Below are 18,682 nucleotides of genomic sequence, written 5' to 3'. Positions count from 1 at the left end.
CAGCCCACATTATGATTAGGCTTTGATTTTAATCACATTTGTTTATTTTTAATCATTTTTTTAAACCCTAACTGCAGGAAATAAACGGAGAGCAGAGGCGTAAGATCCACAAGCCAAATGCCATGCGCGTTACTTTTGTAACCGCCGTGTCGTTCTTCTTTTTTTGCTGACGCGTGATTGCATGTTTTTCTTTTTGTTTTTGCGACAGTGGCCCACATGGTTTCGACCGTTTCGACAAGTGTAGGCAGTCAATCACATTTAGACAGTTTTTTTAGGTCTGTTTTTTTTCCTTCTAATTCGCATTGTAGAAACGGCAATTAAGGCTAGAAAGTTGAGAAAAATCACGGTCTACCATACTTGTGCTTCGTTTCGAACATTTGTTTACTACCAACGCCTTTTTCCTAGAAGGCTTGAAGCCCTTATTTTTCGTTTTTCGACTGTTATGATCATATAGGCACACAAATTTTCAAATATTTGTGGGAAAGCAGTAGATATTGTCCGGTCTGGACACGCATAAAGTACGAACTGAATGCCGAAGTTTCAATTAAGCGGCTTTTAAATACACTGAAAAAATATCAGCCCAACCAAAAATTTGAATTTTGTTTGAATTACCCGAAAGTATGAATTATCAGAGTTTGAACTATCGTGAGTCTACTGTAGTTCCTTTTGATCGCATATCACTTGAACGCTAACAGCAGTTAACTGTGTCTTAACTGCCAGCCCATCTTAACCGACTCCTGCTCACAACACATCACCGTACTTAACTGCCAGCCCATCTTAACCGACTCCTGCTCACAACACATCACCGTAGCACGAAATTTGAAAGTTTTTCAGCATTTACTGTGTTTTCGCAGTTCGAAAAATCTTTCGTGGCTGGGAGGTGGCCAAGGGAGTCATCAAGGGCTCGTTCTTTCAAATTGAGCAAAGCTGTATTAAGGCTTCCCCAAAATGAGTTGCCTCTTCTAAGCTTTTCTTTTGTCCACAAAACTGCTGGGTTTTTGCATCTTTATTGCATAAAGATATGGCACTGCTATCGGACTGGGAATCACGCAGAATGTGCAAGTGGCTTGCGCATGGTGCCAGGGCGACTTTTTTTTTTTTTTTTTTTTGCTTTTTTGCCTCTTCCTATGTTCATTTAGCTCTGTCTTGACACCACCCCATCTCGTAAATTCTACACGGGGGAGGGGGGGGGGGGGGCTTATGGGCAGCCCCGAGGCGTCTCCATAATGCTTCACTAGAAATGGGCGTTTTCTTTGACACACTGGTTCGCTGCAGTGTGCCATTTAACAGGACAGTGTTTACCAAGTACCCGACCATCCAAAGAATTCGCCTCATTCACTTGTGCACGAATTCAGTTACGTCCGCCAGCTCCCATTCACAAAATCAATTGCAAAACCAAATCAAACGCATTCGCAAAACAGGTCATCCTCACAATCCAAATGCAGTTTTCAACGCTCAAAGCATCCAAAAGGTTTGAACAGGTAGCCACTGAAGGTATCTTGCAGCCTGTAGCAGACGTCAGCCGTCACCTGACTTTTTTTATCCTGCTCTCAAAGCTGTCACTTATTTCATACCAACAGCGGCTTCAACAAATACCGCTTCATGCATGGTATAATGTACCAGTGACACAACTTTCCATTCCTGCCCTGCAGGCGAGTAATAATATTCGTGTAGCTGCATGGCTGCTGCCAGCAAGCCCATTGCTCCACTGCCCACGATTCCTTCCCAGATTCTCGTAGACACTAGTGACAGAAGCCCCCTCGAAGACCTCCGCCCGACGCAATACCGCGTTCCGAGATGGGTCACAAGCCATGTCACACGGGAACGGAATCCTGCCTGCCTGATGAACGAGCCCCAACCTCTGGTCAGGTGGGGCAGGTACGCAACACCACTAGACATGCGATTACAGCATCCAAGTGGTCGTCATGCAGCGCAGTCGTTCCCTGACCTGCTGCTGCTGCCTGTCGGTCCTCTTGTCCGGGGTCAGGTGGAAGCGTCCCAGAATGTGGCTTACCGTGCCCTCGGCATCCGCCGGCACGGCACGCCGCGAAGGCAAACCCCTCCGCAAGTGGTTCACCACGGCGGCCGGGGACGCCGTGCCACGGTTGTGCGGCGACAGCGAGCGACGCGTCGGGCCTCCGCCTGTTAGCTGTGTCGGGGTGTTTCCTGCTACGATGTTGTTGTTGTTGCTGTTGTTGTTGTTGTTATGCTGTGCAACACCGTTCAGCTGCGACTGATGCAGGTCGCCCTGAAGCCACAGGAACGACTGCTTCCTGCACACACCAGCCGCCGTGTCACCGGGGCAACATCTCTGGGACATCCGTGGGATGTCCCAGCATCCAACAACACACAAAGAACATGCTACCAAACCTGGAAATCGTCCAAATTATGTTGGGAACAGCTATGATTGAAAGGTTGTGGGCATGTTGCTGCAGAATAGTTCGTCTTTGTCACCCGTGCAACGTCTTAGGGACATCTCTGGGACGTCCCAACATCCCGCATCCGACAACACAAAGGCCACGCTACCAACCCAGAAATCATTCGAATCACGTCCGGGACAGCTACAATTGGAAGGTTGCAGGCATGTCGCAGAATAAAGTTTTGTTAGTTAGACCGGAAATACTCGCGCATGAAAACGAAACTCAGCAGCAAACAACTGCTGGAATTCTGAACCACTTTGAAGTGTTGTTCTCGCCTGACAATTGGGTGCTGTCGATCAATTCAGAGCTGGAGTTCTTATGAAGAATCAAGAGTGGCACAGTTCTTTTTGAGAAACAGTAGCATGCGAAAATGGCGTCACGGGGACCTAAGCTGGGAAATGACACACAAGTTTTAGACACAAATATCGCAGTAGGGAAACGAAACCAAATTATTGTAAACGGTTTGCAAATGGTTTCAAAAGGGTTTAAGCCAATTCACTGCTTACAAGTTACATTGTGTGCAAGAAAGCTAGCCACTCAAAGCAGGTGTTGTACGATATTAAACAGTGCGTTCAGATCAAGCAGATTTGTGGAGTATGTGTGCTCTTTGCAGCCAAACACTACGCGATGGGGGCTTTTTAACAAAACAAAAACAAAAACATTGCTAAAGTATAACAGAGCTGCTATTGTTTATGACTAACAAGAGAAAATGTGTCAACTGCCTCAAAAACATGCGGCAGTTAAAACAATACACAGCTCATGTCGTCTGCTCTATGTATTCAATGTCCGTCAGACACTGTGCCGTTGTTTGTCCTATCCGGGGCTTGTTCTGTCAGCAGTTGCTGAACAGTTTATTTCTCTCAGCACGCCACATACAGCACAGGCTCTCAAAGCAGCCAAGCGAGGCCATGACGAAAACAAAACTAACATTACAAGCCAATCCACCGCCCTTTTGGAAAGGCACCGAGTGCCAATCCGAATCCACCACTGCTCATCATGGCAGACGATCACAGCATCAGATCCATCTCTATGTAATACTGTATGAAGATCTTACAAAAAAGCAATGCTAAGAACAAAATTGAAGGATGAGGAAAATGACAAACACAAGCGCTGTTTGTTTTTGTCATTTTCCTCATCCTCTCGTTGTGTTCCTAGCGCTGTTTTTTCTTAATCATTAATAATTTAGCTTGGCTTCACACTTCAGTGTGAACATCTTTGCCGTGATAAGTTTTGAACCTGATCACAGGCCCTCAAGGGGAGGAAATCAAAGCGGCCCAGCCTATCGTTTCTTTAAACCCTTCGCTTAAAGGGACACTGAAGTGATTTGTAAACATTGCGGGATTACTAGCGCAAATTGTAGTTCGGAGTCTGTAGGCATTGTTTCGACCACTCTGGCCGCGTTTACGCGAATTTATTTAGTACAAAAATCAATTTGAAAATGCTGTCCTCCTCTCTTTACGCTCGCCCATTTTCTGTGGTGTTTTCGTGTGACGTCAGCAGGAGATGAGCTGGAAAATGGCTGCGCTACTGCACGGTTCGCCGACCAGCCGACTTACCGATCGAGCGAGTCGGCCCAGCGTTTCGTCCGCCGGCCGCCGACGGGTCGTCGCTATTCGCTCACACAATTGAAACTAAGCCACAACACCTTTGTGAATGAAAGAATGTGCCTTTCATTACTTTGTTAGTTTGTGCCAAACTCAGAGTCCGGGTCGCTCCACACAAGCGCTGCACAAGTGCACATGCGACGCTTCGCTGACTTTACGCTAGTAGGAAAATCTAAGGCCAATTGAAGGCGGGAGAAGAGTCAGCGAAGTCAATATAGGTACTAAGAAAATAAAATCACCTGAAACTTTTACCGTACAGCGCAAAACTAGGGAGCAGGAAGCACTTTTTGCGCTGGGTAAACAAGCACAGCGGTCAGCAGCACGACCGCACATCTGCGAACGCTTTTCCGTCAAAGAAATGCAATTGCTAGACGTGAGATATTGTGGAAGTTTGGGGGACACTTACTGCAGGAGTGATATACAACAAATAGTCACATAAAGTACTTAAAATGCTTAAAATAAATAAAAGTGTAAACTGGTCATACATTATAAACCTTATATATCCAAACCGGCCAGTGCTGGCTTGTGGCCTGAGGCGCTGGAATTTGTTTTGAAAGTCGCAAGTTCGAATCCCCGAGGGTACATGCATTTTTTTTGTAAGTTGATTTTTTCGTATGCGGCCGATGTTTTCTGAACTGAGTTCACCATTTTTGGGCCGTAACGTTCACTGCTCCACGAGTGAGATCGCAGAACGCGCGCATACTGACAATGACGCGCTAGCGAGTTCTCGTTGGCGTGCTGTTGCCACAAGCACCGACTGCTTGTGGGCAGTGGGCCGAGGCCTGAATCAGCACACCCTTGGCCTGGTGAGAACTAGCTTTTTACGAACAGACATGAGTGAGGCAAGCTTCGAATATGCGGGAAAAGCTAATGGCATTTGAGAGTCTGCGGTGACGCGGAGGGCGTTCATCCACTGCGTAGGCCTCGTTTAGTGATTTCTACGATTCCAAGCCGCCCTGGGAGGTTTATCTTAGACATTTGACAGCCGACAACATGGCAGAAGCGCGGTACGGCGATATTGAGAAATCGAGAATGCCCATCCAACAACGCCATCAGATGTCAAGCATGTTGTTTTACAGAACCGAAACCGAAACCGAAACTTTTGATTGCTAACCTTGGGCATCGTCCAATCACGGTGCCCCCCCCTCCTGACGTCACAGCCTTTAGTTGGTGCGGCCGCCGCAAACCGCGCATAGTAGTTTTTCTTCTTTCGCGCTTTGTAAAATAATTACCGATTTGTCAACCGGATAAACGATGAATAGTGTGTTAATTTGAGCCAGTCTACACAGTGCAAGCAAAAACGGGAGCTTGACAAATTCACTTCAGTGTCCCTTTAATTTCGTACAAATCAAAGGCCCAGACTAGTGTCCAAGAAGCTTAGTTTGTTCTCACATGTCCCAATGCCATTTTAGCGGCACTGAAACCAACGGGGCCCTCCTGAAGTATAACTATCGGGACATGCACCAACTAGGTCGGCCCTGTGCAAAGCCCACGGTCCGAGCAGAACCTAATGAAAGCTGCCCCAATTCCAAAAGGCGGGGGGCCCCCGTGGACGCGCGATACGCACTCTTCGAGCCAGTGCTGCTGGTGGCCGATGATGGAGCCCGGGCGGCAGATGCGGATCCAGGCGATGGACTCGGCGGCCGTGAAGCGGAAGTGCTTCATGATGTAGCAGGCGATGAGCGTGCCCGTGCGGCCCAGGCCGGCCTTGCAGTGGACGGCGATGGCCCCCGGAGTGTTCTCGCTGATGTCGATGAACTCGCGCATGATGGCGTCGCTGGGCGTCGAGCCGTCCACGAAGAACAGGTCCTTGTGCTCGAAGCCCTGGTCGGCGAAGCGGCGCGCGTCGTAGATCTTCTTGTTGAGCCGCACCACGGTGCTGACGCCGTGCTCGCGGAAGTACGGGAAGTACGTCTCGGGCGAGTGGAACGGGTGGCCGTTCTCCACGCGGCTCTTGGCGTGCGGCCCGCAGAAGGCGATGAACTTGCGCGGCACGATCCAGTTCAGGTCGCCGTTCTCCACCCGCTCGTAGTACTCGTACTCCTCCAGGTCGAACGTCTCGAAGTCCAGGAACTTGTGCTGCAGCGCCTGCACGTGCACGGTCGGCCGATGTTCGCTCCGGCTAACACTGCCACTTTGCTCTTTTGTTTCCTCCCCTTTGAAGAATAAAGAACACCGTTTTCACCTTGCTCCTCCCACTGTCTCTTAAAGCAGCCATGAAGACAAAATAGCACAAGCCTGGCTCATTGAAGGTGTTCTAGACGAAGCGCAAAGTTCGACACAGGACGCGACAAGAGATAAGACGAGGATGAGCGCTAACTTCCAACAAAGTTTATTTCGGAAAGCGTACAGATATACATCCCCCCAGGCAGCGAAAAACACACATTAGAATCATTCCATGATCACACACTTTGTTGGAAGCCAGCGCACGCCCTCGTCTTATCTCTTATCGCGTCCTGTGTCTAACATTGCGCTTCGTCTACAAGAATGCATCAGCAATAAGCCCAACTTCACGTTCTTATCATTAAAAGGACTGCGCTGCCCTAATAACAACGATACCAATCTTGTCGCAAACGTCGAAGAAATAATGGAGATTATAATCTTGCTCGTGCGACCGGCAGCTGCCAAACTAAGCCACCGCCAAGAAAAGGGATTGGGTGACTGTAATGGACTCGTTATTTTCATTTGACCATAACACTTGAATGCCAACGTGCAATTTACACACTGGTAACTATGTTTTTTCTTCTGGTCCATATTACATCCCTTTTGCTCATATTATGTCGATGGAGCACGAAATTTTGACATTCTTTAACATTTCTTTTGTTGCATCTCGAGTGAACGCTCAGCAAGATGGCGCGCACTACGCTTAGAGCAAACGGACATTCAGTTCAACTCCTGAAGTAAACCGCCTCGCCCTTTCACCACTTCAGCTTACCCTGCATTCCGTGGTCGTCTCAAGAGCCTTGCAAGAAAGCCAACCCACCTTGTCTATGGCGCGGAGGCAATTCAGCAGGCTCAGGTTGTATGTGCATGGCCCGAATGAGGCATCCCTGAAACACAGAGGGAGACACTTCAGTATGCATGCCACTGTCTGCCTTGCCTTCTTTTTTTTTTTTTCAAGTGGACGTAAAAAAAACAAACGAGAACTACATGGTTCACGCTTCATTATGTTTGTTGATAATTCGCTGTTTAAAGGTGCAAAGCCAGCTGGGGCGAAAAGCACCAAAAAGTGACTGTATAATAAATGTGGTGTGACAACTACGTTGAAACGCAACTAATAGTCGTGCAGTTAAGTTAAATGGAAGAAAGGACAATTAGGATGCCTGGTGCACAGGGCAGGTTGTGGGTGTGCGAGATATAAAATGAGCTGTGAAATAAATTAATTGCGCAAAAAAAGGGGAGACACGGATGAAGTGAAGATGGACATACACGGCACGTGTGTCCGTCTTTACTTCGTCCCTGTCCCCCGCTTTTTTGCGCAATTAATTTATTTAGTTATGGAGTACCAACATGCCCAAGACGCTACCCTTATTGAGCTGTGAAAAACAGGTTAAAAGCTTTAGTTTTTGTGATGTCTTGTGTCGAGTGCCTTACATGTAACTAGAATGTGCTGCTGCATTATGTTGGCAGTACACTGTTCCTATATATGTTGTTGATAACCATGTACATTCTTTTGGAGTAATTACAAATTCTGTCTACGGTCTAGTATTCATGGCCTGTTTGCTGCTGCTACATTAATAAGGTAACCTTTACCACCAAATGATGCCCCTTTCAGAAAAATTGTTTTCTGTAGAATACAGGTGCAAAATTACACCTGTGGAGGTATTCGCTTTTGCGTCTTAACTAGACTTCACCTCCGGTGCCTCCTCCTTCTTCGATTCAGAACCCAGATCTGTTGTTCCCTGCATACGCCGATTGTTTGCAGGCAGACGGCACGTACAGACCCTTTATTAACATCACCCTCCATTCCTGACTCCTGCTTATGGCCTACAGCATTTTGGTTGAGCTTATTCTAGTTGAGCTTATTTGATACATAAACACCTTGGCAACAAGGTCTACTAGTCCCACGAAAATGGCTGAGAGAAAATCAAATTCCCCTCTTCAAAAAGAAAAAGCAAAAGGGGAAAAAAAGAAGAAAGAAACCACTGTGTTAGCACAAAGCTCCTTCCAAATCACTCCACGCACTTTTATACGCATAAATTCTTGATGAGAATATACAATGGACGACAGCAGAGACAAACAATTTAATTGTCACGCCTCTCACTGTTTCCTCAAATTACCCCAAATATTTATACCCCTTGTCTGTGTCTACCTGTACAAAATTGCTGAACAACCAGCCATGAAAGCAAAGCTACGTAAACATGTGAGCGTATTTGGAAACAGTTCTGAAACTGCGTGTACATCCTACATGAATGGGATATCTTTTAAAATACATTACCGTACTTACCCGATTCTAACGCGCACCTTTTTTCCGGGAAAATAGGCCGAAAAATCGCATGCGCGTTAGAATCGGATACGAAACTGAAACTGCCCAAACAGCGGAAATTTCGTCCCACCTATCGCCATCGCCATCTCAAGATGGCGCCAAAGCTTTTAGCAATGATTTTTTGGACGCAGCAAGCATAGGCGCCTAGGCTTTTCTATCGGCGTTCACACAAATCGTCCAATCATTCCACAAATGCGCTTGATAACAGCAATGGCAGCAGCGGCTCTCACACGTTGAAAACCAGCGGTCGGCTGAAGCGTGCGCCTCTGGAGAAGCTCTCGGGATGGGCGTGCGAGGCGTGGGTGACGACCCCATCGACCATGGTTGAACGTTCAGAAGTGCGGCATCGCGAACGCGCTTGACGGCACCGAGGACGAGATGTGTCAGCGGAGAGCGATGAGGAGTGAGATTACTTTGGAAATAAATCGCCTGTTTCTCTCGCATTCGTTTTTTTTGCTCACAAAGTTCCATGTGCTTCACAATTGGAGGTGCAAGTTTTTTTTTTTGCCAAAAAAATCGGGTGCGCGTTAGAATCAAGGGTGCATTAGAATCGAGGGTGCATTAGAATCGGGTAAGTATGGTAGATGTGCTCCACTCGCTTCATTGTAAAAACCCTCAATTTTAACGCACGCCTTATATTTTGCAACCAGCACAATATGAACCATTGAAGGAGTACTAACACGAGATTTTGAATCTGAGAAGGCTATCCAGACAGCCTGAGTATGCAAAGATACCTCCCCGAAGTTCGAACTCCTGATAACGTATTTTCAATAAATTTTAATCTGTCCAATGCATGAGAAATCTGCAAACGAAGCCCCCTTTGACACAAGCATTTGTGTGAAATGACGATTGCTTGGCAGGAGGAACCTTTTATGTGAGGATGTGCGCACATTTTCACAATAGAAGGTAGATTTCAAAGCATTCCAACAAGCCGATCTCCCCTACTACCATCAGAGCCGATATTTGACGGTTGCTTTCACTGGCAGCATGGATGATAGCACCAATTTCACCTGCCTCTATTCCTGCATGTGAACTTTAAGTCACTTTGAGTAGCCTGCACTGCTTCATGTTTCCGTACAGCTCGCCCCTAAACAAGGCAGTGGTGTCAATCAAGCATCTTCACCATAATAGCAGCCTTGGCAGTGAAACCAAAAATTACACAAGTAAACACGACCATGAATAACTATTCATGTAGCAATGCCAGGAAAAAAAAATACGCAACATGAAAAACTTGTGTCAGTACTCCACTAATGAATGCAGAACTCTAATGATTGCGGATAGCTACCCGCATGCAATCCGCATGGCAGACATAATGCACAAAATGCCCAGCTGCATTTTTCTGTGCTTTAATGTGCAGAGGAGGAAAACCAAAATAATACTAATAATAATAAAAATAAATCAGAAATATTGCTGACCAACACGAGGGATGCATTCACGATTACACGAGCACATTTTAATGTTCTAGCGTGCCAGCAAATACTGCAACTACTAACATCGGGGTTAATTAGTTTTACACCTTTCATATGCACAGAGGACACGAGAAACAAAAAAAGAACAGGGAAACAAAATGCAGCATGAGTGATGGAGGACTCTCGAATGCCACTATTTTGGTATCGGCGCCCAAGGCATGCAGCTGAGTTTCACGGCACCCGCAAGGACCTCGTAGCGCAAAAATAAACTGCATTGTGGCTGGTGCGTTGAAGAACAAGGGAGCTCTGAACAGCGAGCTCCTCTTCTGCACTCGTACTTAGACATATTAGACGTGGACATTCCATTTCATGTTTGTAGGAATGTGAGGAGCTGAGGGAAAAAGCTGCATTTCCAACACGACCACGCTCCCACTCCCCGATTACAAGGTCAGCACTTAGGCAGCTGTCACAATACACGAATAAAGCCATATTCAAAAAAAGATAAACATAAAGACACATCTGCAGAAAAAACAAAAAAGAAACGGCAGGAAGCTTTGGTGACTAAAACCGAGCGGTTCAAGTTCAAGGTGTCCACGAAATCAGGGAAAGAGGCAGCAGGTAGAGCAGACATGTTAAGGGGGGACGCGGCTTTCAACTTCGGAAAAATGACCAAAACATCGCTTTTTTGAAACCCACATATTCGGCTTCTATGTTTCCCATTCTGTGCGTCTGCAAAGTTTTTACGCTGAAAAGCGTCGCAAAGTGGCATAAAAAAATACTTTTGTCAGGCGCGGTGACAAACTATCAGCGCAAAAGGGCGAAAAAACGGCAATTTTCGGAGCGCTCTATCTCCGCAACGGTGCCACCGGGCGCGGCCATTTTGATATGGTTAGATCGGCCGAGCGATCGTCTTTCCGGTACCGCTCGTCTCTTTTATCTTCGTTCATTCACAAACGCACAAACGGCAGAAAAGAAACGACGCACAAACGAAGCTAGAAATAGATGCTGAAGCGCTATTGGTCCTCCGGTCGGGGCGCAGAACGACGACCCTCCTGATTGGATGTCGCGGGCGCAACGCAAGATGGCGGCCGCCTGAGCTGCGTAGCGAGCGGATTGAGTTCATTTTCGTCGCTTCGCTCGGCCGAGTTTCTGTTCAATCTGTGGTATTCAACACGGACGTTATCGCGATGGGAATGCCAGAGATAACGAGCCAGATTACGGGAAGTTGTGTGGCTCGAAAGGCGGAGGTCATCGAACGCTTCGTGGTGCGCGTGACTCTACCGTCGCCAGACCGCGGAGGGTGACGCGGTGTGCGCGCTTGCGATAGCGGTTCGTGAAGTGAACTTTTAGTCGGATTTGCGATGTTTACATGCTTAGTTATTGCTGTGTTTTGACTGTGGGCTCGCTAGCCTTGAGAAAGAAACGGTCGACGCGTCAAACGCTGCGGCGCGCACGGCATAGCCGACGCGCATTGGAGCATCACATGACTGGGCAACCTGTTACGATTGAACGCCAGTAGTTGTAATTAATGCCTGCGACGTTAGTTTTAATCTTAAAAGCGACCTGACCAGCCATATCAGGTATAATCAAAGCTCGATATGTCGCGGTAAGCGTGTGCTGCGATGCGCGCGAGCCATATCGCCTTTCTTGCGCAACGTTTCCCGTGCACTTGTAATTTTCATGCAAACAGGTTTGAGTTAGTAATATAGGAATAAAAATATGCTCTCTGCGTTAAAAATGTACGTTACTGTGGCAGCATTTAACAGTGATTTTTTTAGGTAAATTATTGATACCATTGCTCAGGGCATACTGGCTGTGCTGCGAGAAATATTGGATGCCTTGAATGTCAAAAGTAGTAAAAAAAAATATGCTCTAGCATTGAAGTTGGGAGTTATGCAGAATACTCTACCAAGCTTCAAAGTAGCTCATTTTCAACCTTGTGGTATGCAAACTTTTGGCAATGAACACCTGCACTATGAGTACTAAGTTGCTGTGCCAGGCAAGATAAAACATAAAAAAAAGCCAAAAATGTTCAAAATTAAGTAAAAAAAAATGCTTAAAGGGGCACTGACACAAAATTTTGAAGGCGAGATAACGTCGGAGATAGATTGGTGGGAACACATATACATTATCTGCAAAATATCAGCGGCGAATACAGCCTAGAACATATTTAAAATCAATTTTGAAGTGTGCGAAACGCAACCGAGCAGCCAGCAGAGGACCACGCGCAATTGTAAATAAACAACATCCAAACACGTCACGAGTTTGTGTTTGCCGCTTCCGCACTACCGGCGTTTTACGCGGGCTCGCCCGGCTCGCCGCTCCAATCGGAGGGCCGGAGGGCGGAGCTTCTGCTCTCGAGAACGAACGACGCGATCGTTGGCGGCGGAGGCGCCGTGATTTCGTCAGCTAATCGGGCAGCTGGCCGCGACCAAAGTTCTACAGCGATTCCAGGCACTCTGTTTCTATTACTGTTTATTACCATTGGATGCGAAAACGCGCCGGAGGCACGAAAAGCCCACTGAGCTAGCCGCACGGTCGCTGTGCAGGCGGCGGCCACGGCCGCAAAGTGGCCCAGGCCGGCGCAGGTAGCTCGAGTGATAGCTTGTTACCGCTGCACGAAATTGTCCCCAAGTCCCGACCATGGTGGCTTAAATGAGAAAGGAGTTAATGATGCGATGGCGGGTTGCATTAAAAATTGTCATCTGCACCGCTTACGAGAGCGGCACTCGAATATCCGCCGCAGTGCTGAGCCGAACACATCTGTAGGCGGACCTGTAGGCAGACCGGTCGGCTGCTCCCAGCACGCGTCTTGCCACCCACCGTCTCGAGCGTCGCGCGTCGTTCTTTAGCCGCGGTAGCATTTGCACTCGCAGCGCCTGCGTCCCATCCACGGTCGCTTTTTAATTAAGCGCCTCACGAGATCAGTACGTGGGGGCATTCGCAGAAACTGCCGTCGATGCGGATTCGACAGTGCTACGGCGGCTCTGCTCTGTGATATCCCTCCGACGGTCACGTGGTCAGCTTTGTTCACACAAAATCCACAAAATCCATCATTTCGCGGCACTCGCTGAAACCGAAACTGCGACTGGCCGCATTGAAAATCCCTCTAATTAAACAACCGTTGCACGCTGAAGCAAATGAGGTTTCTACAGGTTATAAGTACGTCACTAGCTACTTATCGCAACGAAAAAAACAAGATGCTAAATTTTTGTGTCAGTGCCCCTTTAACTTGTTGCCATGGTGACAACACTGCAAAAGGAGGTTGTCCAGTGCGATACAGCCAACCAACTAACCTACTTTGCATTGAAAGCCCATTGAAACCCATCTCCCCTCCGTTTGGTTTGCAAAGGGGGGTATGTACTCTTCACAGAGGAGCTGAAAATGATGTTTTCTGGAAAGAGAAAGGCTGAAACGGCACTCCAATTTCAAGGCAAGGCCTTCCAGAAGCCCCATGTTCAAAAGGACACGAAAGGCTACAACCGTGACGACTTTTGATATGTGAAACCTGTGTTGCAACTTCGGAAGCCGTTTTCTCAAAACAGTTTTTTATGCCACCTGTGTCGCTTGTCCCAGGGATTTCTTCGTGACCGCTGGGTCTATTTTGATTCCGTTTCTTGCATTACATTCCTTGATGAACTGTTCAGGTCGTGACACTTTTGGTTTTCCAGATTTGTTTTTTGTGATTTTTTTATTCAAATAATCGTTCACAGTTGACATGCCTGTTGCACATTAACCTCTAAAAAAATGAAAACTAAAAAACATTGTGTTGTAAAAAAAAAATTCTAAAACTGTCACGACCTCGTCCATTCATTTGGGAATGCAAAGCACTTCGAACAAGTTTTCTATCGTGTTTTATAAGCCGCTCAAGCTCGGTACAAGCGGAACAGAAAGAAAATTTCATACATAAAAAAGTTATCAAAATATTAACTTCAAATTTTTATGGTGTTATCACAGAAGCATTTCCAGTTGTTGTGCCAATTTTCATCAAAATCCACAAAGAAATAAAAAAGTTGATTTTGAAAGCCACGTCCCCCCTTAATGTGCCACATTATTCCATGGCTACCTCTAATCCCCGCCCCCAGCCTCCGTGAGGGGAAAGCAGATGATGTGCTACCCCTTCCAAAGCCTTTGCACAGTTTTTGATGAGCCTGCACCCTTTGCACAACTTCTGCATTGCTGCACAGGTAGTGAGATGGTCTGTGCAACGCCTTGGCACACAAGAGCGGCAGCGCCTACGGACTCACCTGAAGCAGACGTACGGTGCGTAGCTGTTGACGATGAGCGGCTGGAAGGCCTGCTCCGCAGTCCGCTTCAGGTAGATTATCTGCGTAGCACGGAAGACGGACAGACGTTCCAAACAGTTCGACATATCTGCCCTCCGCTCAAGGCTTTCCGACGCACTATTTCTCCCCGCAGTTTCCCCCCCCCCCAATACACCCCATTTCTGCTTTCACGCTGTGGAACGATTTACACTCTTAAAGGGTCCATGAAGACAAAATACAAGTTTGTTTTTTATTCGAAAGATTTCGTGTTTTATAGTGCCCCCAGCGCTTGTCCGGATGCAAACGATGCTTTATTCACTGAGAAATTAATCAATTTAAGGAGGGACACCGCTGTTAAAAAAATTTGTGAAACTTGCCAGTCTTGCTACTTTTTCCCTACTAATTTCAAATATGCCGTTATTTTTTGAGTAAGTCAATTAGTTACCAAGATATTTGGATGTTATTAGTCATTCTTGGAGGAACACTAGACAAAACAGTGTTGGTCATAGCACTGTACTCTTTACATTTTCCAATACTATGAACCCTGGTGAGTGCAATAAGAGAAGTGGCTTTTTGAGGCATCGCTTGGAACTAATTTTACAGCTCATTAAACTCTGGTGGCACTAGTGGCAAGGCACCATTTCGAGCGCCCATTTCAAAGACCGTAGTTTATTGAAACAGTTTCTGAAACAGTTTCTGTTTCAAAATCGCCGATTCTTGATGGCTGTTCATGCCGTACATACGCGTATTTCAGCTGTTACACTTTGTATCATGGTGTCTTTTTAGGCAGACTATGCGAACATAAGGTTTTCAGGAGGCTGAGATTTTGAGTGCAGTTGGCCTTTAACCCCTCACATGCGCACTACAGATGCAGGTTTCATCTAGGTTGTCTGCGATGGCCGCTCTTCAGGCGGAGGCGAAGAGCGAAATCACGCGTGTGTCAACATTTCGGCTCACATCAAAGATCCCCTGGTGGAAATAAACCCAGAAAACCCTCCCCTTTGGCGCGCCCCATACCCCGGGTGTTGCTTCGGCATGTTACACCCCACGATTTCACTCGGGGTCAAGTTTCGACAAGACCCCCACTTGAAGAGAATTACTGCAGCAGATGAACAGTCATGAGCACCCACCGTGTAGGAGCCCATGAGGAAGGCCGCATTGACACGCTTCTTGCCATCGCTGCTTGTGTAGTGGACAATCTTCTTCTTGGCCAGGGCGAACGACTGCACGCATGCAGAAACACATGCACACACACACCAATTACACTGCAGGAATTCCTTCAACAATCCAGCCTGCTTAGCCCACTGGCCCTGTTATAGGGCAGAGTTACGCAACACTATACACCAGTTGTGAAACTCCCCATAAGTAAGCGTAAGTAAACAGCACCCCAATTCAGTGTTTCCTAATTTGAAAAGCAAGCTTTATTTTATTAGGCTGCATTATTAAATAAATGTTTAGCAAAGTTCAGTTCTCGCTCCCTTGGTGCTGCTGCAATACCATTGCCGCCGCTTGGCTTCAACAAAGCTGCCCACATTCGGAAGCAGAGTTTCACTAGTGTACATCAAAGAACTGCGATTTTTCACCCCTACGATGAACAACTGCCCATATTTCATTTGCTAAGTGCCTTTTCTCGATAGTGTGTGAGTGCTGCACAAGCCTCTCACCTCAACTTATAAGAAAAAAAGGGGAGAAAAAAAAAACAGAAAAAAAAGAACAAGTTAATGAAGAAAAAAGAAAAGGGAGAGAAGCGTCTTCACTTAATTGCCTCTGCTAGAATGTGTAGCTGGTCAACCGAATGTTTTTAATCCATACTTGAACTACGGCGAAAGAACGGAGTATAAAAAAGTGAACTACAAATCACCCTACCAGCTAGTGCTTTCACAACCCCACACCTTTTGTAGCAAAGTGTTGCCGGGGGAGTGTCGGCACCAATGGCGTGCCTCCCTATTCACCCCAGGCTCAATACTGAACTTTTCAGTTTATGCTGCTCAGATGACGACTTAGTTCACGCCAAAACTCCCACACCTCCCCCTTTCCTTTTTTTTTTTCACGCCCTGCCCAGATTGCGAAAAATTGGACTTGCAACACAGGGCGCGCATTATTCATGCCACACGCAATGCTGCTTGCAAGCTTTCCCTTTGCACCTCAGAGCTGGTGCCAAAAGTTAAAAACAGCCACTCCGCAGGTTTCCATCCTAACCTTAGTGCCAATTTCGGTAGCTGGATCAACGAAATCCATCTAGCTCCCAAACATCAAAGGAAAACCCACCCAGAGGGCAAAAAAGTATCGCCCATAAAAATTCAGGAGCTTCAAGAAAAGTAGGAAAACAGCACCCGTAACAACCTCGAAGCTGGAAAGAAAAAAAAAAAAATTTCCTCGGGGATGAAAGTCTGCTTAGGTGATTGGAAGCTAGTGATTGGAAGTCAGTGATTCTCAAAGACTTCTCCAATGCTGCATGGTGTTTGCGTCCCTTTCCTAGCTTTCATTTCCCCATCTTTTGTCACGAATTACTGCGACAAGCAGAGTGGGCCCAACTGACGTGGCAGCCTCCCCACAGTCGGAGCTCTCCTCCCTGTGCACCTGTTCTAGGCACGTGCCAACGCGTCCATCTGCCCTGCGGCACACATCAGGCTCATGACATTCTGGCAGGGTGCTGGGTTGGTGCTTTGTTAGCACACATGGCTGCTGCTCCGGCGACCCGGGTTGCAATCCCACACGAACGTCCAAATGTGTCTCTATTTATTTTCTTGTTACAGCGGCAGCCATTGTGGTACCATTCGTTCTCATGCTGCTGCCGCCGACTACGGTCACCTTTCATGCTTTATGAAACACCTAAGGACTTAACAATGTCACCTAGCCAAAGATGACGCAGTTGGCCTGAAGGAAAAACAAGACAAGTTTATTCGAGCAAACTTGCGCTCCCCTAAAAACGCAAAAAATACGCAGGCGGCGAAACAGCAGTCAACAAAGTGACGTGCGCAGGCGAGTGTAGGCGAAAGGAATACCGCGGCGTTTGCTCTACGGGTATTTATCTCTCAACGCGAGTGTTTCTTGAACCTTCCAAGTGCCTCCAGAACACTGTAGATTAAAGAAGATTATTCTAGGTTGGTGACGTTAGTTCGGAACACTATCCCTATCAAAGGAGATGACACGTGCAGCATAAAGAATGGGACGCGCGCTTCACTTGGAAAATGGATAACACAGATAACACAGTCCGGCGCAGTCGGTCGGCAAAAACAAAACGTAAATGAACAAACCAAATGCATGGTTTGCGGCAATATTTCTGGCCTGGTGTTTCAACCCCAGGACACTGCCGATCTAGAACGACTGGCTCTCACACGATGGAAAGAATCTACTGGAAGGAGAGACAGCCTTTTATAAACCCTTTAGCATGCTCTATCACGGGAATTCCGTCCCAGGCTTGTGGTAGCATTAAGTGGATCAGGCTAGCCCTAAGATCTGTCAGAGCGCATCACCAGCACTCTGCTATTTGCAATGGACACCTGGGACTCCAATGTTGCACTCTCGCAGTGTTGAAAAACGAACAGTGAATTTCTCAGCATCGGATCCTGGAAGCACTGACACTGCCACCTCAAACAAAGCAAGGCGAGAGGTGGCGTCACATGCAACAGCAAGCGCCCCTGGGAGCTAGACGGCTGGTTTAGGGGAAGCGCCCAAAGTGAAGTAAGTTTCAGCTAAGGGCACGCTTCCTGGTTATGTTATTGTAGAAACTTTATAGGTGTCTTCATTGCTGCACCGATGTGATCACCATCATCGGTGCCCATAGTCGCGTGAGCAGCTCTCGCTCGAGCTGCTTCGTCTTCATCAGTCTGCCATCTTGTAAATAGAAGCACCATCGAATCACCGGGACGTCTCGGCCCTTGGTCCTCTTATTCCACATTTTGGTGCCGATAAACCCGGGAAGAAGGCCCAGCGCGATTCGGAGTCATCCGAACTTTGGCCTACGAGAAGGAGGACCCCTCGACGCCGACGACGGACCATTTGATGGACATATCGACGATGGTGCTACCCATGGCTGACCGACGCGATGGGCAGGCAAGACGACGAGGCATCCTCCCCTCCGAGGATTTTCTTCGATGGATCTAGAAAGCGATTCTGCAGAAGGTGAGAGGAGTGCCACAGCGCATCGCGCAATGAAAAACAGACTAGTACCTCTGATGCACGAACAGGGTGTTCCTCAATATAAGATGCGCCTGCACGAACTGAAGATGACCAGAGAAAGGACGCGGTCAATTGCTCTTGAACTACGCAGAAACGCAGAAGCCGCATTAGGGCTGACTCTAATGACGAGCGATGTTTGCGAGTTGTTGACGAGCTTTCTGTGCAAGCTTCGGAAAATTGAAGTTGAACTTAGACGGTTGAATGAGGACATTGAACCGCTTATTGACATCGACCACTTGGATGAGGAATTCGCAACCAACGCAGAATACGATGACGATGTTACTCACGTTATGATCCGCATATACTATCGATTGAA

General features: G+C 47.2%; 1 protein-coding gene across 3 annotated transcripts in view; it reads right to left on the bottom strand.

Annotated features, from left to right (window-relative positions):
* The window catches only part of LOC144162523 (dual specificity protein phosphatase CDC14C-like), a 63,439-nt gene that overhangs the window by 31,864 nt on the left and 12,893 nt on the right, over nt 1-18,682 (bottom strand). For 2 of the 3 annotated variants that reach the window (XM_077693092.1, XM_077693093.1), the window contains exons 3-7: nt 15,315-15,407; nt 14,167-14,246; nt 7,008-7,074; nt 5,592-6,112; nt 1,949-2,273 (exon numbers count right to left, since the gene is read on the bottom strand). In XM_077693092.1, the coding sequence (XP_077549218.1) occupies nt 1,949-2,273; nt 5,592-6,112; nt 7,008-7,074; nt 14,167-14,246; nt 15,315-15,407 (1,086 nt within the window). The remainder of the gene's footprint in view (nt 1-1,948; nt 2,274-5,591; nt 6,113-7,007; nt 7,075-14,166; nt 14,247-15,314; nt 15,408-18,682) is intronic. The other variant, XM_077693094.1, reaches the window with a different exon arrangement.

The sequence above is a fragment of the Haemaphysalis longicornis genome, unplaced genomic scaffold (genome assembly GCF_048455015.1).
Source record: "Haemaphysalis longicornis isolate Haplotype H1 unplaced genomic scaffold, Haemaphysalis longicornis Haplotype H1 scaffold_12, whole genome shotgun sequence".
NCBI classification, from domain to species: Eukaryota; Metazoa; Arthropoda; class Arachnida; order Ixodida; family Ixodidae; genus Haemaphysalis; species Haemaphysalis longicornis.
Note: the sequence above shows the minus strand (reverse complement) of the source record. Positions and strands in the feature narration are given on the sequence as shown.